The sequence below is a fragment of the Staurois parvus genome, unplaced genomic scaffold, assembly GCF_062004578.1.
Source record: "Staurois parvus isolate SC_StPar_1 unplaced genomic scaffold, SC_StPar_1.0 ptg000243l, whole genome shotgun sequence".
Taxonomy (NCBI): Eukaryota; Metazoa; Chordata; class Amphibia; order Anura; family Ranidae; genus Staurois; species Staurois parvus.
Window position 1 is genome coordinate 121,907 of NW_028318039.1, and position 23,345 is coordinate 145,251.

Consider the following 23,345-nt stretch of genomic DNA (forward strand, 5'->3'; position numbering starts at 1 on the left):
TTTTGCAAAGTAGACAGTCCGACGTATTTCATAAGAAGCATTGTGAGTTTTTTGAAGTTGTAATTTTTCGGAAAATGAAGAAATTAAAAAAAATTTATACTGTCTCTAGTGCAGTTCAGCGTCGTCATATAACTGGTGTGGTGGTGATCAGGGACACTGCTGACAGTACGAAAAAAAAAATTGCTAATTTCTTTTTCGTTTTTTATTACGTTTTGTTTTCTTTTTTTAAGATTTTTTTTTTTTTATATTTCACTATGACCAAAGTAGTATAATGTTATCATAGTAACATTGTACTACTTTGTGGAATTGAACAGTGTTTTTTTTTTTTTTTTTTTTGTTTTTTTTTTTTTGCACAATTTGCTTATAGCAAAGAATTTATTTTGCTATAGGCAAGCATTTAACTGAATGAAATCGATTCATTCAGGTTTTTTGTTGTGATTAGCCACGGCTGATCACATGACATAGATGGGCTGCGATTGGCCCAGCCTGTGCATGTGATCGCTGTGACCATTCACAGCTAGACAAACTTGTATACAATGGATGGCTTTCTTTCATGCCAACCATTGTATATAACTGTCATGTAACCTGCTGTGATTGGTCACATGGTACTGGCAATGGGGCCGGTACACAGATCTGTCATCGGCCGTGTTCGAGGTACACGGCCGGTATTAGATCTTGCCACAGCGCGGCCCTGCGGGTACGGCAATGCGCAATCCGGGAAGGACATCATATGAAGCCCTCCCGGAGGGATGAAGTGTTCGCCCAGCTGTCATTTGATTATAGGCCAGGCGGCAACTGGTTAATAGTAAAAAGGTCCGGTCCGAGATTACTTGCCAGCGCTCAGTGATTGCCGAGTATCTCCGGGGAGGAGAACTGTTTGTAAACAAAACAGTTCTCCCCTGTCAGCTCGTGCACACTTCTTTGCATGGCTGTGCACAAGCCATGCTAAGCAGTGTGCTTACAGTGAAGCACACGGACACAGCACTATGTAAAACCGCACACAGTAAACCCTTTGATCGCCCCTCATGTTTACCCCTTCCTGCCCAGTGCCATAGTACAGTGTCCGTGCTTTTTTTTTAGCACTGATCACTGTATTGGTGTCACTAGGGAAGTCCGTTCCCCCCCAGTGTCAGAATGCCCGCCGCAGTCCCAATTTAAGTCGTTGATTGCCGCCATTTCTAGTAAGAATTTAAAAAAAAATAAAAAATCCCAGTGTACATAACATTTTTAAATGCTATAAATTTAACATAAACCAATTAACTTACCGTATTTTCCGGCGTATAAGACGACTGGGCGTATAAGACGACCCCCTACTTTTCCTGCTAAAATGTAGTGTTTGGGCTATACTTGCCGTATAAGACTACCCCTCTTCCAATGCACACCAGTGGGAGGAATAGTACCCCATCATCGGTGTCAGTGGGAGGAATAGTGCCCCATCATTGGTGTCAGTAGGGGGGGGGGGAATAGTGCCCCATCGTTGGTGTCAGTGTGGGGGGGGGGGGGAATAGTGCCCCATCGTTGGTGTCAGTGTGGGGGGGGGGGAATAGTGCCCCATCGTTGGTGTCAGTGGGGGGGGAGGAATAGTGCCCCATCGTTGGTGTCAGTGGGAGGAATAGTACCCCATCATTGGTATCAGTGACACCAATGATGGGGCACTATTCCTCCCACTGACACCAATTACACTTGCTGACCCTGTTCTAGTATGGTGCTGCTGCAGCCAGCATGTGTGGTTGCAGCAGCACCTCTACACTGCACACTTACCTGCTGCTCCTGCACTCGACTTTCGTGGGGCCGCTCGGCTCCGCCCCCTCGCCGGTGATTAACCGCCTGTGTGCCTTTCCTGAGCTACAGTTCTGGCGGCCAATCACCGGTGAGGAGGCGGAGCCGAGCAGCCGCGCGAACATCCAGTGGCCGAACTGAAGGAGCAGCCACGCTTCCTGGACTGGATCGTCGTGGGACCGGATCCAGGTAAGAGACAGCAGCCCCTGCCCACCCCTGTACTTAGTGTCCCTTCCGTTGGAAAGGGGGGGGGGCGGCGGTGGCACCACCGCGCCGCCCCCCTAAAAAGTGTCAGTATGCCGGCGTATAAGACGACCCCCGACTTTTGAGAAGATTTTCAAGGGGTAAAACTTTTAGTCGTCTTATACGGTACATGTATTTTAGATTTTTTTTTTTTTTTGTAGCAAAGACATACCAGAATACATTTATTATTAAATTTATCATGAAATTTGATTTTTTAAAATGTTTTTACTGGACATGTTTTAATAGCAAAAAGTCAAAAATATCTTGTGTTTTTTTTTTTTTTTTTTTTAAATCGCAAAAAAAATTTAAACCACACAGGCAATCAAATACCACCAAAAGAAAGCTCAATTCGTGGGGGGAAAAAGAACGTAAATTTCATTTGGGTTGCATGACCACGCAATTGTCTGGTAAAATAACGCAGCGCCATAACACAAAAAATGGCCTGGTCAGGAAGGGGGGTAAAACCTCATATGGAATATGCAGTTCAGTTTTGGGCACCAATTCACAAAAAGAACATTGGGGAACTGGAGACAGTACAGAGAAGGGCAACCAAACTGAAAAGAGGCATGGAGGAGATCAGCTATGAGGAAAGATTATAGGAACTGAATTTATTCTCTCTTCAGAAGAGATTAGGGGGAATATGGTCAACATGTATAAATACATCAGTTCATATAGTGAACTCAGGGTAGAGCTATTCACTCTGAGGTCATCACAGAGGACAACTGAGCACTCTTTACATCTGGAGGAAAAGAAATGTAATTTCCAAAGACGGAAAGGTTTCTTCACAGTGAAAGCTGTGAAAATGTGGAATAGACTCCCTCAAGAGTTGGTTCTGGCTAGCTCAGTGGATTGCTTTAAATAAGGCCTGGATTCTTTCTTGGATACACAGAATATAACTGGAAACTAACATTTTGGCCTAAATTTTATAACTAAATTAGATTTTTATTTTTTTATTTTTTTACTGGACATGTTTAATAGACAATTTTGAGGAAAAAAAATATTTTTGACTTTTTGCTGTTTCTTTTTTTTTTATATATAGCGCAAAAAATAAAAACGGCACAGGCGATAGTAGTGAAAGCCATTGGCTCCTACTGCTGTCAGTCTTAGCCAATAAGAAGCGAAAGGCTCCTATGCACATTGCTAGATTGCGATGGGGCTCATGTAAGTATTGGTGGGGGGGGGGGGGGGTTTGGAGCTGCTGCACAGAAGGGTTTTGTTTTTTTTTTTTTTGTTTTTTTACCTTCAGTAAAAGAACCTTGAGCCTTTACAACTACTTTAAATGATTTCCTTGGGGACTTCCAGGTCACCAGAAAAATGATTTTCTTGGGGACTTCCAGGTCACCAGAACTAGTGTTCCAATGGAGGATTTCCCCTCTTCTTCTTCCTTTTTTTTTTTTTTTTTTTTTAACTTTTCCTTTCAATGATAATGTTAAACAGGACAAACAGAGAGAGTGAATCTCCTTTAATGAGGGCACAGACCGCTAAAAAAACTGACAGGTGTTATAATTCATCTCCACTCTGTCCAAAACTGGGGAGAAAAAAAAGTTTTAGCCTTTGGGTTATACTTTTAAGCTGGCCATACATGGATAGAAATTGGATCAGTTCAGTAGGTACTGGCCCAATTTTGATCCATGTATGGCTGTTCCTGTTAGGAGTGGATCTAGTGATCCACTCCTTCTTCCAAACAGGACTGTCAGTATGTCCGTATATTTCAGTGTGGAGAAGTCCCGCTGCCAGAATTCAATTGTGCGGGGCTGAGGATTCCCCATCCACCGCAAATGGTGTAAAGGAGGGGGAATCTACCAGCAATCCATGATGCAGTATAATCTTCACAGCTCTTGAGCATACACAAGTGTGTGTGTGTGTTTATTATAACCTGCAGTTGTGGACAGGATGCAAACCATATGCATATTTGTTAAAAATCATTGTTTTTTATTTTATATATATATATATATATATATATATATATATATATATATATATATATATATATATATATATATACTATTGTGAGAACCTGAATCTGTTCTGTTATCTGCTTGCTGTAATCACAAGTACAGTAGGATTTAGACTCTGAGAAGTAGGGGCAGTACTCACTGAGTCATTCAGAGCTCTTGTGCTTTTTCAATCTGTCAAATATGTGAATGTATTGTTGGGTTTTTGTGTGAATGTTTGTGTTTTTTTTTTTTTTTTTTTTTTTCTTTTTGTTTTTTTTTAATGCGTGCAAAGGGATGACCTGCCTGATAAAGTTACAAACCATTTTGGCAAACTGTTTACTTGTATGTAAGTTGTTTGTTTTAACTTTCTCCATTGACTTCGGCTTAACGCTGAAACAGTTCTATATAACTAATTTAAACTAATTTAATTTAAAGGGACAGTTTTCTTCAAGTCCAATTCAAGGTGGACGAAGAGCTTTCAGTCTTGGGAGCATAGCAAGCCCCACATTTTTTGAAAAGTCGCCCCCAAGAGACTTGTCGCCAACATTCTCTCCAATATCGACAGATAATGGAAAGACACCAATAGCTGGTAAGTATGTGAGAGGTTTGGAATTGTAAATACTGCTTAATATAAAGTCCACTTAAAACTGATAACTCCCGTTTTAGGAAGGCATCAGTGTAATCGCCAGCTGTTTTTGTTTTTTTTTTTTTTGTTTTCCCCCCCAAGGATTCTCAGTAGTTTGTATCTCTGCCATAAGGATATAATGTAGGTTTATATATTCTATCCTTCACACAGTTGTTTAAAAAAATGAGGGGGAGGGGGGTGCACGAAGGGTGTGTGTAGTTTAATTTTTTTTATGAAGAATATGATCACCACCTGGTCTTTGTTTGTTTCGGTACACCACCAAGTACTGTAAATCAAAAAATATGTTGTTTTGTTTTTCTCAAATTGCTCAGACCAATCGGGGCATCCACCACAAAAGAAGAGACTACAAATGTGGTGTGATTTAATCAGATTTTTAAAATCTATGCTGAAATGATTAAATGTACTACCTGTCCATACATCTCCCTTTCCTCCAATGTGAACCAAACATTAAAGTGATTCTAAAGGCTTCAATTAAAAAAAAAAAATCAAACATGTCTATACTTATATGCTGTGTGCAGTGGTTTTGCACAGATCCTCCTCTTCTTGGGTCTTTCACCGGCGCTCTTGGCCCTTCCCTCCTGTCGGGTGCCCCCCACATCAAGCAATTTGCTATGGGGGCACCTGAGCATGCGCATTCCCCAGCCACTGCTTGCTGTGTCCATTCACTCACGGAGCCGTGGCTCAGCCCCACCCCCTCTCTTCTCATTTGCTCACTTTCTGTGATTGACAGCAGCAGAGCCATTGTCTCAGCCAATGAGGAGAGGGAGTCCCAGGAAAGACGAGACTCCAGTGCACATCGCTGGATCGAGAGTGGGCTTAGGTAAGTATTAGATGGGGCTGGGGGCGATGTTACAGAGAGAAGGGGGGGTGTCAAAGGACACAGAGCTGGCTCGGGTGTGAGCATGCAGAAGCCCCCCATAGCAAGCAGAGCCAGGAGCATTGATGGGGGACACAAAAAAAGGAGGATCAGGGCTCCTCTGTACCAAACTTGCACAGAGTAGGCAAGTATAACATGTTAAATAAATAAAAAGTGACGCTTTACAATCACTTTAACCACTTTCCGCCCCACCACAGTACATGTCTGTGCTATGATTGGTCATAACGATCACATGATAACAATGTAAACCTGTCATGAATGGGGTCCTCTTCATGAACAGCTTGCTTACTGTTGTGATCTGTGATTGACCCACAACAATCACATGGTACCTGGCTACCTGCACCATACAATTTTAGCTTAGTTAATTGGAAACCCATTTATGACGGCTAATGCTTAGCAGTTAATCTTCACTGTATAAGCAATAACAATGGGGAAAATAAAAAATCCCTGATTACACCCCCCCCCCCCAGAGTAGTACAATGTCATTATGGTGACAATGAGCTACCGTGATGAAAAACAAAATTCTGTGCGTGCATACGCATTTAAAAAAAAAAGAAAATTAAAGGAACACTTTAACCACTTGCCCCCCCCCCCCCTTCCTAACCAGGCCATTTTTTGTATTTCGACGCTATGTTAATTTTACTGACAATTACGCAGTCATGCAGTTCCGTACCCAAATGAAATTTCCTCCTTTTGTTTTTCCCACAAATTGAGCTTTCTTTTCGTGGTATTTAGTTGCCTGAGCATCTTATTTTTTGCACTATTTAAAAAAAAAAAAAACAATTTTGAGAAAACAATATTTTTGACTTTTTGCTATTAAACTTGTACAGTCAAAAATTAAAAAAATTCTAATTTCTTCATAAATTTAGGCCGAAGTATATTCTGCTACAGGTCTTTGCTAAAAAAAAAATCCCAATATGTGTAAATTAAATGGTTTACGTGAAAGCTTTAGCTTTTACAAATGGAGGTATAGATACTGGAATATATAAATATATATTTTTTTCTAGTAATGGCAGTGATCAGGATTGCAGCAGGCATTATAACAATGGAGGGGACTGACTTCGTGTCACTGACTTCCCCAGTGACACCAATACAGTGATCAGTGCTAAAAAAAAAAAAGCACTGACACTGTACTAATGGCACTGGGCAGAAAAGGATTAAACATGAGGGGTGATCAAAGGGTTAACAGTGTGCTGTTTTACTTGTGTTTGTGTTTCACTGTAATCACACTGCTTTGGACTGCACAAGCTGACAGGAGAACTGTATTGTTTGAATACAGTTCTCCTCCCCGCCGGAGATGCACGGCAATCACCGGCTGGGACTCTGTGATTGGCGGCACCTGTAGGGCACGCGCCCCCTCTCCGGAAATGCAAATATATATATATATTTTCACATGCACGTGCTTTTGCGCACCCATGCTGCCTTGTAGCAGTATATCTACTATAGGGCGTTCAGGAATTAGTTAATCAGAGTATAGCATCAAGTCAGTTTAACAACCCCCTCTGCTACTTAACTGACCAGATCAATATCCCAGGAGTTTAGCAGTTTCAGCTGCTTTGGTGTTAATGAAATTAACAGGTGCACTGGATGGGAAACAATGAGACGACCCCCAAAACAGGAATGGTTTTACAGGTGCTCTGTAGGTTGATTTTCATTTCCATCAAACGATGGGACATCCTTCCATTGCTAACACATTACCCAGTCCATATCAGTATAGATATCCTGCATGATATTTTTCCCCATTGAGAGCCGATGTGTTTTCAAAGTGTTCCTTTAATTTTTTTTGAGCAGTGTATATAATATTATACACTATATTGCCAAAAGTATTGGGACACATGCTTTTACATGCACATGAACTTTAATGGCATCCCAATCTTGCCCAATAGGGTTCAATATTGAGTTGGCCCACCCTTTGCAGCTATAACAGCTACAACTCTTCTGGGAAGGCTGTCCACAAGGTTTAGGAGGGTGTCTATAGAAATGTTTGACCATTCTTCCAGAAGCGCATTTGTGAGGTCAGGCACTGATGTTGGACGAGAGACCCCGGCTCGCAGTCTCCGCTCTAACTCATCCCAAAGGTGTTCTATTGGGTCGAGGTCAGGACCTTTCTGTTTTGGACATTTTTTGTGTTTATATTAGGGTGTGTTTTTTATATATATATATATATATATATATATATATATATATATATATATATATATATATATATATATATATATAAAATATTTTTTTTTTTTTTTTTTTTTTTTTCTGCACGGCTTGAGATATTTTCATTGCACTTTATGCATGTAGATATATTGATTTGACATTTGTATTTCTTATCATATTGTATATTTGCACGGTATGTGTTGTGTGTTTTCACATATTAGTTGAGTTGCCTGGTTCATTTATATATGGGATATATGTGTGTGTGTTATATGACACTGTATGTGGGGTACACTATCCTGTGTGATTTATAGCACCTATAACAGTCCCAATAGGATTATTGGACTACTCACGATCACGTGAATATTGGACAATCAGTCCAGATTGATAGGAGTGTTGTTTGGTTCAGTGCTGTTTTTGCACATACACTGTGTTTAGGCAATATTTTTATTTATTAGGTTATGCATGTTAATTTGTTCACTCATGTTTATTTGGCATTTATCACATGCACCTTAATATCACTTGATTTATGTATTAATTATATTTGTCACATTGTGGATATTTACATGCACGTGTGTGTGTGTGTGTGTGTGTGTGTGTGTGTGTATGTATTATTTAAAAAAAATTTTGTATATCTATGGTATAGTTCTTAATAGCGCCACATCATTTCATTTTCTTTTTCTGTGTGTGTGAGTAGAAGATATAGATCTTCTTCTTGTGCAAGACCCGTGAGTGCCTCCTTAACCAGTTTTAAATATTTCTAATTTTTTTTTTTTTTTTTAATTAAATGTATGGTCATCCATTCCTGCTTGCTGCCACACCAGTCATGCAATGACGCTGTACTGCACTGGTGACAGTATGTAAACAAAAAATGTTTATATAAATGTATTTAATCATCTTACAAAAAAATTACAACATAAAAAAAAACTTGCAAAGCCTCTTACTAAATACCTCAGACTGTCTACTTTCCAAAAAGGGGTACCGTAATTTGAGGCTATATCCGTACAGTTATTTATATACAGTTGCAAGAAAAAGTATGTGAACCCCTTGGGATTACATGGAGTTTTGCATGAATTGGGCATAAAATGTGCTCTGAACGTCATCTAAGTCACAACAATAGAACACAGTCTGCTGAACATAATACTACACAAACATTAGATGTTGCCATGGTTTAATTGCACATAACATGTAAACATTCACAGTGCAGGGAGGAAAAAGTATGTGAACCTTTGGACTTAATAACTGGTTGACCCTCCTTTGGCAGCAATAACCTCAACCAAATGTTTCCTGTAGTTGCAGATCAGACCTGCACAACAATCTGGAGTAATTTTGGACCACTCCTCTTCACAAAACTGTTTCAGTGTAGCAATATTCTTGGGATGTCTGGTGTGAATCGCTCTCTTAAGGTCATGCCACAGCATTTCAATGGGGTTGAGGTCAGGACTCTGACTGGGCCACTCCAGAAGGCGTATTCTGTGCTGTTGCAGCCATTGTTTTGTTGAATTACTTGTATGCTTCGGGTCATTGTACTGTTGCATCACCCATCCTCTGTGGAGCTTCAGTTGGCGGACAGATGGTCGTACGTTTTCCTGCAAAATGTCTTGATAAACTCCGGAATTCATTTTCCCATCAATGACAACAATCCGTCCAGGCCCTGAGGCAGCAAAGCAGCCCCCTAACCATGATGCTCCCTCTGCCATGTTTTACAGTGGGGATGAGGTTTTGATGTTGGTGTGCTGTGCCTTTTTTTTTTTTTTCTCCATACATAGTGTTGTGTGTTCTTCCCAAACAACTCAATCTTGGTTTCATCTGTCCACAGTATATTTTGCCAGTAATGCTGTGGAACATCCAGGTGCTCTTTTGCAAGCTTCAAACGTGCTGCAATATTCTTTTTGGACAGCAATGGCTTCCTCCGTGGTGTCCTCCCATGTACTCCATTCTTGTTTAATGTTTTCCTTATTGTAGATGTGTCAACAAAAATGTTAGCATGTGCCAGAGATTTCTGTAGGTCTTTAGCTGACACTCTGGGATTCTTCTTTACTATATGCAGCATTCTGCGCTGTGCTCTTGCAGTCATTTTTACAGGACGACCATGCCTAGGGAGAGTAGCAACAGTGCTAAACTTTCTCCATTTGTAGACAGTCTGTCTTACTGTGGACACATGAACATCAAGGCTTTTGGAGATACTTTTGTAACCCTTTCCAGCTTCATGCAAGTCAACAATTCTTGATCGTAGGTCTTCTGAGAGCTCTTTTCTGCAAGGCATGGTTCACATCAGACAGTGCTTCTTGAAACCAGTAAACCCAAAACAGGTGTGTGTTTATTAAGGGCAGGACAGCTGTCAGCAACACATCCAATGTCATCACACTGATTGGAGTCAAGGTTGGCTCACTCCTGGCTCCAATTTTCCTCCCTGCACTGTGAATGTTTACATGTTATGTGCAATTAAACCATGGCAACATCTATTGTTTGTGTAGTATTATGTTCAGCAGACTGTGTTCTTCTATTGTGACTTAGATGACGTTCAGAGCACATTTTATGCCCAATTCATGCAAAACTCCACGTAATCCCAAGGGGGTCACATACTTTTTCTTGCAACTGTGTGTGTGTGTATATGTGTATGTGTATATACAGTATATATATATACACACACCATAGTTTGTAGATGCTATAACTTTCACACAAACCAATAATACACTTTATTCATATATTTTTTTTTGTACAAAATGAAAGCTCTGTGTGGAAAAAATAAATGCTTTCTTGTGGGTGAAGTGTTGTATGACTGTGCAATTGCCAGTTAAAGTAGTACAGTGGCACATGGCAAACCGTAGGCTGGTCACAAAGCTTTGGATAGCTTTACTTGATGAGTCACTGACATAGAGAAAACATGGCAGGCCAGGAGTTTGCAGCTTTTCAGTCTTTTTATGTCCTTTATAGTTACTAGGTTTTTAATCCAGGATACGGGCTGACATCCCTACATGTGCAGATTTAAAGTTAATTTAAACCCTCCCTTTTGTGAAACAACCCATACAGTTTAAAATGGAAATGAAAAGCAAAACATGGTGTAAAGATATACAAAACATTATATACGCCACCTCCTACTTTGTTTTTTTGGTTTATTTTTTAACTCTTTGGAGGAGAGCACACAGCTCTCAGCAGAGTTAGGGAACTGACCACACTGAGCTCTCATGGCTGGTGTAGTAAGTTTTTAATAGGAAAGGAGAGGGACTGGCATGAACACTAGGGATTTCATACAAAGGAAGCAATACAAAGAGAACAGGATACTTTTTCATACAAGTACACGAGACAACAGGCACATTTTAGGAATATGAAATGTTGGGTTTGCATTTTCTTTATATAAAAAGTTGGCAGTGCCAACTGCGTTTATTTCTCTCCTCAGCTGTCCATTTTTAAACATGTGTGCTTTGTTCCTTGTGTAAATTGGAAGGACATGCTATTATATCTTTGCATTTTTATTGCAGAACAGAAGAAGTTATCATTCCTTTCCCCAGACACCGTTTCTTCTTCAAATTCCATGGTCAATTCATGTGCCAGAAGCCCTTTAATTGAAGGATGTTCTCCAATCAAGAGTGTGTTTGACAGCAGTCCCCATGTTTGCAGGGACAGTGCACAGTTCCGGACTGCTGTACCATTCTCAATAGAACATCTGGAGGAAGAGAGAGAAAACTCCCCTCCTGCACATGTCTCATCACCTGATGGCAGTATTGTTATACAGTTACATAACCTAGATACATCTTTTCCTGAGGCACACAATATGGACCCACTGACCACTACTGTACAATCAAGAATATGTAAGGAAACCGAAAATGACATGAAAGAAAATGATACTGTAGAAATGGTGGATCCTGTAGAACTGGAGGATGATCAGATTTGGGTTAAAGCTGCTACAGTGACAGGCAACACTCCAGTGACTAGTTTTATGACTGGAAATACATTTAGCGTTGAGACTTCTCACATGTGTATGTCGCCTTTAGCGGAGAGCAGTGTCCTTCCTGGTGACAGCAGCATTCAGGTAAGAATCCTCATCCTATGAGGAACCAGAGAAAATAAACATATCTACTGTAGTCTTTCAAGTTCAGTTCTTGGGGTCAACTTGCAGGTCATGTTTCTCAGCCTTCTGGGTTGTTGCATAGCTGTGTTTTTAACATAATTTTTTTTTTAATTACTAAGAATTTTATTGGTAGATCTATGAAGACATAGGAACGTACTTCTGTACAGGCTTGATGAACATCAATGGTTGCATGTTTATGGGGCGAAATGATTACTTAAAGCTTAGCTGTGAGCTGGAAGGGGGAAAAAACCCTCTTTGCAGTGGGCCTCCCCCCCTTCACACTGCAATGGCTAAATACTCATCTAGAGGGAGATAAAGAGACTGTGTTTTGCTCGCCTTACTTCCGCTTCAGTGTTCTGGGCAGTAGGCAGTCCTTTGGAATCATCACAGTGGCTAAATGGTTAGCACTTCCACCTGGCAGTACTAGGGTCATTGGTTCAATTCCCAACCACGGCACCACCTGCCTGGAGCTTGCATGTTCTCCCTGTGCCTGCATGGGTTTCCTCTGGGTACTCCGGGTTCCTCCCACACTCCAAAGACATGATGGTAGGTTAATTGGCTCCTGTCTAAATTGGCCCTAGTATGTGTATGTATGAATGTAAGTTAGGGATCTTAGGTTGTATGCCCCTTAAGGGTTAGGGACCAATGTGAATGTACAATATATATGTGTAAAGCCCTGTGTAAATTGACAGATAAGTACCTGAAATAAATGATACACTGTAGGGCTAATAACGCTGCAAAACAGTAAGCACGACTAAAATCAGCCACCTAGCAAAACCTGTATACATTTTTAAAACCCTGAGAATTTTATTAAATCTCATTTTGAACTCTGATTTGCACCGTCACGTGTCACTTGGAACAGAGAGGCATGAGAGAGGATGTTTATGATCAGGGTGTGCATGACTTCTGACTAGAGCCCAATTTTACCTAAGAATTTGCCTAGAGAAATCTGGGTATCCCTCTTCCTATCAGTGCTATTGATAGGTGCTCAGATGTTATAGTATTTGTGTATCCAAACCTAAACAACATTTTTATATGTTGAACTTGCTAATCAATAGTGGTCTTAACCTCCAAAACAAAAATATCATATTGCAGCTTACCAGTTCTTTAGGTATGGTAGCTGCATTAGTTTGCTTTTTTTGTAATTTATTTCCACCTGGTAGCCCTGCCAGTAAATCTAATGAATTGTCAGAGCATCTAATGCCAGTCCCAGAGTGTGCTTGGTTGTGGCAAAAACTTTCAACTTTAAAACAAACATAGCAGTTAAAGGGCAAGGACAAACTTTTAACGCTGCAAATGAAAATTGCAACTACCACTGTTTTTTTTTTTTTGTTTGTTTTTTTATATATTATTCTGCCTATGCTTTCAGGAAATATATAATTGTATAGGGAATTCAAAATGCTTTTCTTGTCTGTCAAACCTGCTGTCCTGTCTGTCTTTTCTGGGCTGCAAGTGGTTAACTTGCTCTTCAGTAGACAGAAAAAGTATGGAGGGTGCAGGTGTGTTAAAACATGACTTTAACTACCTGCCGACCGCAGATAGCCGAATGACGGCTTCACTGCGGCCGGCCAGTTCTGAGTGGACGTCATATGACGTCCCCCCAGAACGCGCTCTCCTGCGCGCACCCGGCGATCTCCGTGATCGCTGTGTCCTACGGACACAGCTGATCACGTGATGTGGTAAAAGGCCAATCACAGCGGCCTTTTACCACCTGATCAGCGGTGTCCAATGACACGCTGATCAGAGGGAAATGCAAGTGCCGGTTCTCGGCTGCACTTTCCTCACGCTGTCAGATCGTGAGGAAAGTACTGCCGAGAACCGGCAATTGTCAGAGCGGGGATCGGCACCGCTCATCAGTGCCCTGATGATCGGTGCCCAGCAGTGCCACCCGCAAGTTCCGCCCACCTGTGCCCAGCAGTGCGCCCACTAGCTCCGCCCACCTGTGCCCAGCAGTGCACCCACCTGTGCCACTCTGCAGTGCCACCTACCTGTGCCCAGAAGTGCCACCTACATGTGCCCAGCAGTGCCACCCACCAGTGCCACCCACCAGTGTAGCCCAGCAGTGCTGCCAGTCAGTGCCCAGGGGTTGTGCCAGTCAGTGCCGCCAGTCAGTGCCCAGCAGTGATGCCAGTCAGTGCCGTCTATCAGTAGTCGCCTATCAGTGCTGCATATTAGTGCCGCCTATCCGTGACACCTCATTAGTACTGCCTATCAGTGCCCTTTAGTGCTGCCTATCAGTGCCCATCAGTGCTGCCTCATCAACGCACATCAGTGAAGGAGAAAAAATGCCTGTTCTTTTATAATAGAAACAAAGAAACTTTTTTTTTTTTTTTCAAATTTTTTGCACTTTTTTTTATTTATAGCGCAAAAAGTAAAGCGCCCAGTGGCAATTAAATACCACCAAAAGAAAGCTCTATTTGTGAGAAAAAAATGATCAAAATTTCATATGGGTACAATGTTGCATGACCGTGCAATTGTCAATCAAAGTGCGGCAGCGCTGAAAGCTAAAAATTGGCCTGGTAAATAAGGGGGTATAAGTGCCTGGTAGGCAAGTGGTTAATAGATAATTTACGGTTCCGTCTGTGGACACAGAATTTCCACAGTGTGATGTAAGCACTGCACCCTGAGATTTCTTTGCAGCGGTCAGGCTGTGGACAAAGTAACATGTGCCCTGTCTAGCAGCTGCAGTCCTTCCAGGTGAGACTGCTTTGTAATGCTAACTGGCAACACATTACAGGACTTTCCTTTTTCTCAAGTCTTTCAGGGATACCCTCTTGAATAGATTTTTTTAAGTACTGGATGTGGGAGGGCAAAATAATGCAGACCACAGTGGTCTTCTCAGACCTTGAAAAAACTGGCGTGACAAAAACCTTTGGCTGCTATCACACTGCTGCACTGCAGTTTGGACACAGCGCGGGTGTATCCATGGTTTTCCATAGACTCTTTGTGTGTTTTCTGAATGCGCACCAAAAGTCCTGCTTGCTGGATCTGGTGCACTTTCAGAAAACATACCAAAAACGTGGAGACTGCAGATATACCTGAGCTGTTGCCACACCACAGTACAGCAGTGTGAAACTGGCCTTACTGATGTGACTGGAAAAAAAAACAAATTGCACAATATTCTTGGCTCTATTTTATATTGCTCTTGTACTGAACTGAGTTACCCATGCATTTTATACATTTGTTTCTCTGCTCAAGGTGTGTGCCTATACCTATAAACACAGTATATGATTAATTTTTTGTCTTGTGTGATTTACAAAGGTGGACAGTGGTTATACTACACAAACGTGTGGATCCAGTTTAATGGATGGAATGAGTGGAGAAGGAGCATACAAAGAGAGTGATGTGCAATTTTCTGAAATTCAGAATGCATCTCAACATGTGAAAACAAAGGTATGCAATAATAGCCAAGCTCTTCATCCTTCCTAGTTGAGCCTTTGTAAGAGTACCAGAGTAGTTTGTAATTTAACCACCTCCCGCCCGTCATGTAAGACAATGACAGGAGCAAGGTGGTTTTCGCGTTATGGGAGGATGTCATATGACGTCCTTCCACTCTAACCGTGCATGCACGGCTCCGGGAGCGCACAGCACGGCGATCGGTGGTGTGCTGTGTCCCTCGGACACAGCGGATCAACGGAAAGAGCTGGAGATGTCAGCTCGGTCATATGATCAGCTGTGTCTAATCACAGCTGATCGCATGTAAATAGGGAAATGCCGGTTATCTGCATCTCTCTCCACTCAAGCTGCCACGATGACAGCTCGAGAGGAGAGCCGGTGATCGGCATTCCTCAGAGGGGACATGTACACTGATCATCAGGGCACTGATGATCAGTGTGCCCTGATGATCAGTGTAGCCCCAGCAGCGCCACCTGTCAGTGTCCATCAGTGTCAGCTGTCAGTACTCACCAGTGCCTACCAGTGTACATCAATGCCACATATCAGTGCCCATCTGAGCTGCCTTTCAATGTCCCCTATCAGTGCCACCTATCAGTGCTACCTAACAGTGCCAGTCAGTGCTGTCTATCAGGGCCAGTCAGTGCCGCCTATCAGTGCCATATGAGTGCTGCCTTTCAGTGCCCATCAGTGATGCCTATCAGTGCCCATAAGTGCAGCCTATCAGTGCCCATTACTGCAGCGTCATTAGCGCACATCAGTGAAGGAGAAAAATCACTTATTTACAAAATTTTAAAACAAAAACTAAGAAAAAACGTTTACAAACCAAGATAACTTAGTGTTGCATCTGAACACCAAGCTGTCCACATCTGGAGTCCTTCATCTCTGACATCAGGATGAAGATGTGGGGGTGAAGGACCCATTCCTGTTGGTCCAGACAGTGATGATTGAGGTAATCTGCCTAGTTGTCTACTCCTGGGATGCGGACAGCAGAGATCGCTTGACCGTGTTTCTCTATCCTTGAGATGATCTGGCTTGTGTCCTTCAAGGTTGCATTAATTCTGGTATCCGCTTGGTGATTGATATATGCCATAGCCATGGCTTTTTTCTGATTGCACCCTGACTGGGTGTCCCTGTTGAAAAGGGGTCCAGTAGTGAAGAGCCTTCCTTCTCACTCTGAGCTCCCAGATGTTGATGAGGGGGGGGATTGGCTTCCTCTGGTGACCATGTTCTTTGTGCCGTAAGGGATTGGAACACTCCTTCCCAGCATGAGAGGCTGCCATCTGTTATCACTTCCAGTGATATGGCAGAAAAGACTTCACCATTGTCAAGATCAGATTGGAAATCCACCATGCTAAGGAATTTCTGACCTGGCTTGACAGGAGCATGGGTAGATCAATAGAAGTAGTGTGCTTTTTCAATGGCCACAGAGAATTGTGTTAATGTCTGCAATGAAATTGGATGAGTTGGACAGTCTTGAAGGAGGCCACCAAAAGGCCGTAATGCTCAAGGAGAGTCTCACAAAGAGGAGTTTTTTTTATCTCAAGACCTATGCATGAGTTCTGTGGGAGCAGTTTGTTCTCTGGAAGAAATACTTTTTTGCTTGGTCTGTCTTAAATTGAGCTTGGTTATTGCAGGCAAAGAGAATGTTTGGAGAGCAGATTTTTGGAAGTCAAAAGCTTGGAGCATCTGCATTGTCATGTGGACATTTTCAGACCGCTTGAAGGGAGTGGAGTCCTTCAGGAGGAGGTTGTGTAAATAACTTGTGACCTGTATGCCCTGTGTTCTGAGGAGGGTCAGAAGAGGTGCAATTACCTTTTGTGAAGGATAGGCCAAATGGCATTTTGACAAACTGGAAACTATTGTCTCCAACTTCAAAGTGCATAAAATGCTGATGAGTCTGTTCCTTGTACTGCACAAATTTTATATTATAATTATATTTTATATACAGTATCAACAATATAAGCATGCCCCTACCTCCAAATGTTTTACTGCACCCTAACACCAATAGGCATCTGTGGTGCTTACTTCATAGATTTGAAAGCTCCACCATAGACCATGTCTGCACAGTAATTCCTCATAGATTTCAATGGGGCCCTACTTCTACACTAGAAGTACAGCCCTGGTGTAGTATAGTTTTGTGACATCAAAGTAGAGGCCTGAAGGACGCACATGTAACTAGGGTGTCAGTTTGCACTTAAATGTACATTTTACATGTCTGTCTACCAGTGAAAGTAATGTTAAATATTTATTAGGTTTTATGAAGACTGCATGCTGAGTGCATGTGCTTGTCCTGCAATTGCTGTGTACTGGAGTAAAATATTTTCTGCATAATCTTTATTCTAAATTCTTTTTGTAGTCATACATGACTTGTATCCTTTCTATAACATGCATGCATAGTGGAAAAATATTATGAAGGACTTTGTAAAATAAATAATTTCATTCCTTTTTTTTTTTTTTTTTTTTTTGGTCTAACCAAGGATTTTTCAGCTTTGGAAGTTCAAGGGTATAAACTGTTAGAAGCCGAGTCTCCAGCCTCAGAGTATCACCCTCATAAAGCATGTAATAAAATACATCCGGCTCTTCACTCTGGAACATGGAAACTCAGCAGCGATCGTCAGTTTACCAGATTAAATAAAAATGGTATGTGTGACATCCAGTATATTTTATAAAAACTAGAAAGCCCAGTGGAAATTGTAAAGGTTTCCATGATAATACTGCATTCTACTACTGCATCTCACAGTTCTGCCCCTCCAACTTCCCATTTGCAGTATGCACAGTTTCATGCAGATTTAATCTCTGCCCCTGTTTTAACCACCTCAGTGCTGCTGTGTGTGTATGTATGTGTGAGATGGATATATAGATACACTGCTCAGAATAAATTTAAAGGAAAATATTTTAATCAGTATAGCATCAAAGTCAATTAAACTCCTGGGATGTTGATCTGGTCAGTTAAGTAGCAGAGGGGGTTGTTAATTTCATTAACACCAAAGCAGCTGAAACTGATTAACAGGGGCTTGAGATGGGAAACAATGAGATTACCCCCAAAACAAATAGTTTTACAGGTGGAGGCCACTGATATTTTTTTACCTACTCATTTTTTCTTTTTCACTAGTTTTGCATTTGGCTAGTGTCAGTGTCCCTGCTGGTAGCATGAGGCTATACCTGGACCCTACAGAGGTTGCAGTCCAACTCCTCCAGGATGGCACATCAATACGTGCCATCGCCAGAAGGTTTGCTGTGTCTCCCAACACAGTCTCAAGAGCATGGAGGAGATTCCAGGGGACAGGCAGTTACTCTAGGAGAGCCGGACAGAGCCATAGAAGGTCCTTAACCCATCAGCAGGACCAGTATCTGCTCCTTTGTGTGAAATGTCTCTGACCAAACAGTAAGAAATAGACTGCATAAGGGTAGCGTTGAGTGCTAACGTCCTCCAGTGGGCCCTGTGCTCACTGCCCAGCACCATAGAGCTTGATTGGCATTTGCCATTGAACACCAGAATTGGCAGGTCCACCACTGGCACCCTGTGCTTTTCACAGATGAGAGCAGGTTTACCATGAGCACATGTGACAGACATGAAAGGGTCTGGAGTAGCCTTGGAGAATGTTATGCTGCCTGTACCATCGTTCAGCATGACTGATTTGGTGGTGGGTCAGTGATGGTCTGGGGAGGCATATCCATTGAGAGACGAACAGACCTCTACAGGCTAGACAATGGCACCCTGACTGCCAATAGGTATAGGGATGAAATCCTTGGACCCATTGTCAGACCCTACGCTCCTGGGTTCCTCAAGGTGCATGACAATGCCCAGCCTCATGTGGCAAGAGTATGTAGGCAGTTCCTGGAGGATGAAGGAATTGATACCATTGAATGGCCTCCACGCTTGCCTGACCTATATCCAATAGAACACCTCTGGGATATCATGTTTCGGTCCATCCGATGCTGCCTGGTTGCACCTCAGACTGGAGATCAGTAATGCCCTGGTCCAGATCTGGGAGGAAATACCCCAATACACCATCCATTGTCTCATTAGGAGCATGCCCCGACATTGCCAGGCATCCATACAACCAAGTGGGGGGGCCATACAAACTACCATTTTGAGTAGCCTGCTGCACCATTTTTTCACTTTGATTTTTGGGGTGTCTTTGAATTCAGTCCTCTGTAGGTTTGATCATTTTTTCATTTCTATTAAAGGATGGGGCATCCTTACGTTCCTAACACATTACCCAGTCCATATTGGTATAGATATCCAGCATGATCTTTTTGCCCATTGACATCTGATGTGTTTTTCAAAGTGTTCCTATATTTTTTTGAGCTGTGTGTATACATTAAAGGGAAAGTGTATATAAATACAAAAAAAAAAATTAAATGATCGTCAACCTCTCATGCTCGCGTGCAAAGGCGACCATGCATGTAGGTTCCACATGCATATGTAAACTGTGATTGCACCACACGTGAGGTATCACCACAATTTGTCAGAGTAAGAGCAATAATTCTAGAGCCAGACCCCCCTGTGTAACTGTTCCAGAGGCATGCTCCATTTTAAAGCGAGACATGTTTGATATCTAGTTACGGGGTATAACATAATCTTATATTTTACCAAAAAAATGGGGTATTTATATTGTTTTTTGTGTTCACTAAAATTCATTAAATATTCCAAAATTTGCATTTGAAAAACTTCTGCACAAATATTGCATGACAAAAAAAATGCAGCACCCACCATTTTATTCTCTAGGGTCTCTGCTTAAAAATATATATATTTGGGGGTTCGAAATACTTTTTCTAGCAAGCAATGCTGATTTTTACATGTATGTGAGAAATGTCAGAGTTGGCCTGGGGGTCAAATAGATAAACTGTTCTCACAGCACTACCGAGATAAGATGCAGATTTGGTGTCTTATCTGCCTTTTGGATTTGGCTTAGGTTTTTGGTTTAATTTTCTTTTTCTTTCTTGTTTTTTAGCATGGCTCCAGAACTCCCAACATGACATGGATGGAAGGCCTGTGTGAAGTTTTCTGCAATGACTTTCCAATAGAAAAACAATCTTCTGAGTTCTGTGAATACTGATAAAACTTGATGTTTACCTGTGAATGTGAAAAGGTGGTCTGTTCCACTGATCCCAATGTGTATTTATTGCAAACAACGGTTCTAAACCAAAGACTTTTCTCCATTAAGTTGGACAATACAAAACTTTATATGCATTTTGGACAACGTGTGAAAGCTGGCTCCCTGTGTACATATACATCAAAATTACAATTGAAAAAAGTATACATGCTAGCTGAATATAAGTTATGGGTAGATATGTATAGATCAGATTACCACTCTCTGTAGTGCTGCTAAGCAGAAGTTATTATCTTCAATGTTCTAGAGCTCCAAGGACAGCTGATGAGCAATAACCTGTCTACCAGTGCTAAGTAAGCACATCTCTGAATGATTGATGTTTACAGGCTAGTAAAAAGGTGACTGTAAACAATAGAAGTCCATTATTTCTTTATGTAGTTAATGGCGCAGCCTTTAGTCACTGCAGTGAAATGCATTTGAAGGTTAAGCATCAACAAAGGCACCATTAATTTATGTACATTATTGGATTCTGATGTTCTGTTGAAATTAGCCTTAAAAGGGCCAGCTTTCTGTAGGCAGCAGCCTTGTTCTAAGTTTATATTCTCCCAATTTGTCAATGTGGAATTTTGTATTAAAATTGTTTTGACATGGTTAGAATTATGACAAGAATTTCAATGTATGATGACTTGCACATTTTCAGCACCCCCAGATTACCATTGTATTGATAATTTTTTATTTTTTTATTTTAACCAGTGCCTTTCAGGAAAAGTACTCCGTATGTCCAGCACTCAAGAGGTGCCTGTACTTGGAGAATGATGGAGGCTGACATCTTTTAACCTACTTCTGGAAATTTTAGTTAACATAGGAAAATCATGATGCAGATCATGAGTTCTGACTTGACTGGCTGCATGCTTTTCCCAGGTTGGGGACACAAAATACTGATCTGCAGAACTAAGTCGAGTACTAAAGCCAATGAATCTGTGTGCCAGCCAGGTAAAAAGCATCCTCTATTTCTAGTCGTTCAGATTCACATTAAGGTGAAGTTCCAATTGAAACCTTTTATTTGTTTTGGATAGTGAGAAAATCTGAACCTCTCAGCTTTTTATTGCTGTCTGTGTCTCCACTGGGAGATTTCCCTTCTTTTGTTCTGGTGACTTTATTTTCCCCAATAGAAAAACCCAAACGCAGCAATATATGCCTGATTGTATATTCTCGCTCTTCCACAACCTATCCAAGACAGAACTATGTAGCCCTCATGGTTGATCATTCGTGTTCTCTCAGAAGTATTACTATTCATTTACTGTTGCTCTGGACAATGATTAAAACTTCTATGAGTGGGGTTATGAGTGCAATCTGGCAGCCCATAAATGCTTTAATTATGGCTTTCCCTTTTGCATAAAATGACCAACTGTAAATGTTTATGGCAGAAACGTTAATGAGAAGGCTACCTAATTTTATAGGTGTTGCAGGATGTAGAGAACAGCCTAAATTTCTGAGAGTTTTCGCTATGCTTTACCTTTTACTAAACTTCTAAAATCTATTATAAAGAGCCACTGTGTAGTGATGCATACATTGCTTCAGACCCCAAAGTACAGGACTACAGGGGTCCCTGCATTGCATTAACTATCTAGATCTCCCATTCAGTGGTGCTCAAACAGCAACCTGCTCTTTAGCCACAATGGTTTTAGACTGACCATACAATCTACTTTAGATTTTAGACACTACATAGTTTAGTACATCTAGAGGAGATTGCACAGTTGTATGTAAATGTTTAAGTGTAGCTTAAGCTTTACATCTGATGTTTGGAAGGGTGACCCATCCGTTTCACTACTCTGATACTATTCAGCCCTGGTTCACACTTGTGCAGGCTGTATGGCCCGCACTTGGGCAGACAGAGCAGCCCATTTATTTGAATGGGTTGCCATGCCTATGTTTTCTGCAAATAAAAAAAAAAGTGCATGCACTTTTAAAAATGTGGATTCAAGGAAATTGCATTGGGTTTTTTGGTTCCCGCAAACACTCTGCAGGGTGAGATGCATGGGAGTGCCATTCAGAATGAATGGCAACCCCACGCATCTCATAAGAGCAGCGCGATTTGGCTGCGGGTGCAATGACGGGTGTGATATTTGCAACCTGCCCACACAGTGTGAACCAGGGCTTACAGAGAAAGTGGAAAAGACTCCATTAATGATATTGCTCAGTTGCAGATTGATGGTATCTGACAGGGAGTTTGACATCTGCTTCTCGTTTGTGAATAGTTTTTTGTATTTTTATATGATGTGGTGTTGTGTTGTGTCTGTGACTGTGATAATGTTCTTCAGTGGACCTTCTACCCTCAGTTTGTGATATCAATCAAACTTGAAATAACTAACGTTGATAAGGGTTTTTTTGTTCACTTTTTTTGTTTACAGCCTCAACTTTTTCTTTAAAATTCGCTAATTTGGTCTAAGATAATTTAATTTCAACAAGATTATGTTGAATTGATGGGCAAGTATAAAATGTGCAAGATCTTCTAAACTTTTGTGCATTCATTGATATGTACAAAGCTCATCAGTTTATAACATTGGGTTCCAGAGGTTTGCTGCTTATTTTATAGGAGGAGTTTTATATATTTATATACAAAAGTAACTAATAATGGGATTCAAGTTGGCTTTTACTATGATTTTGTTTTAGGGATCATTGTAAAAAGCATGTCACAATATCTATAATAAATGTTGTTTTTATTTTGACTCTGCATTTACTTTTTCAGTTGTACATTTTGCTTCTTGTAATGCTGCTCACGCATTCCTGTATATCTGTATCCTTTATTATACTGAGAAAATCAACTTTTGAGAGATAAAGTAATGCTGAGCTTAATTCAAATATTTGCCATGCAATAATCCTGATTCTCTTCCTGATCATTTGGGAGCTTTACCGGTTTATTACTTCATAATGGGAGACAAACAAAAATAAAATGGGAAGCAATGTTAGGCCTTATGGTCCACCTCAGAGATTAAGACCCAGATGAAGACATTTTTCAGGTGGCTTATTTCTCTAGCAACATTTTACCAAGAGAAAAAAAAATCGATATTTTAAGAAGTACAGAAAATGTGTCCCCTCTTAACTCCAGTTCTTTAATTTTATGGACGGCCTCAATGACCAATACAGATTCCTAGGAGTGTGGGGTTTAGTTCAACTTCTACATGCAAATTCA

General features: G+C 41.1%; 1 protein-coding gene across 1 annotated transcript in view; it reads left to right on the forward strand.

Annotated features, from left to right (window-relative positions):
- BORA (BORA aurora kinase A activator) overlaps positions 1-22,881 on the forward strand; it is a 59,283-nt gene extending 36,402 nt beyond the window's left edge. Inside the window, exons 9-13 of the mRNA XM_089680360.1 lie at positions 4,395-4,548; positions 11,110-11,660; positions 14,961-15,092; positions 17,573-17,735; positions 20,054-22,881. Of these exons, the coding sequence (XP_089536486.1) occupies positions 4,395-4,548; positions 11,110-11,660; positions 14,961-15,092; positions 17,573-17,735; positions 20,054-20,100 (1,047 nt within the window). The 3' untranslated portion in view covers positions 20,101-22,881. The remainder of the gene's footprint in view (positions 1-4,394; positions 4,549-11,109; positions 11,661-14,960; positions 15,093-17,572; positions 17,736-20,053) is intronic.
- The last annotated feature ends 464 nt before the right edge of the window (positions 22,882-23,345 follow it).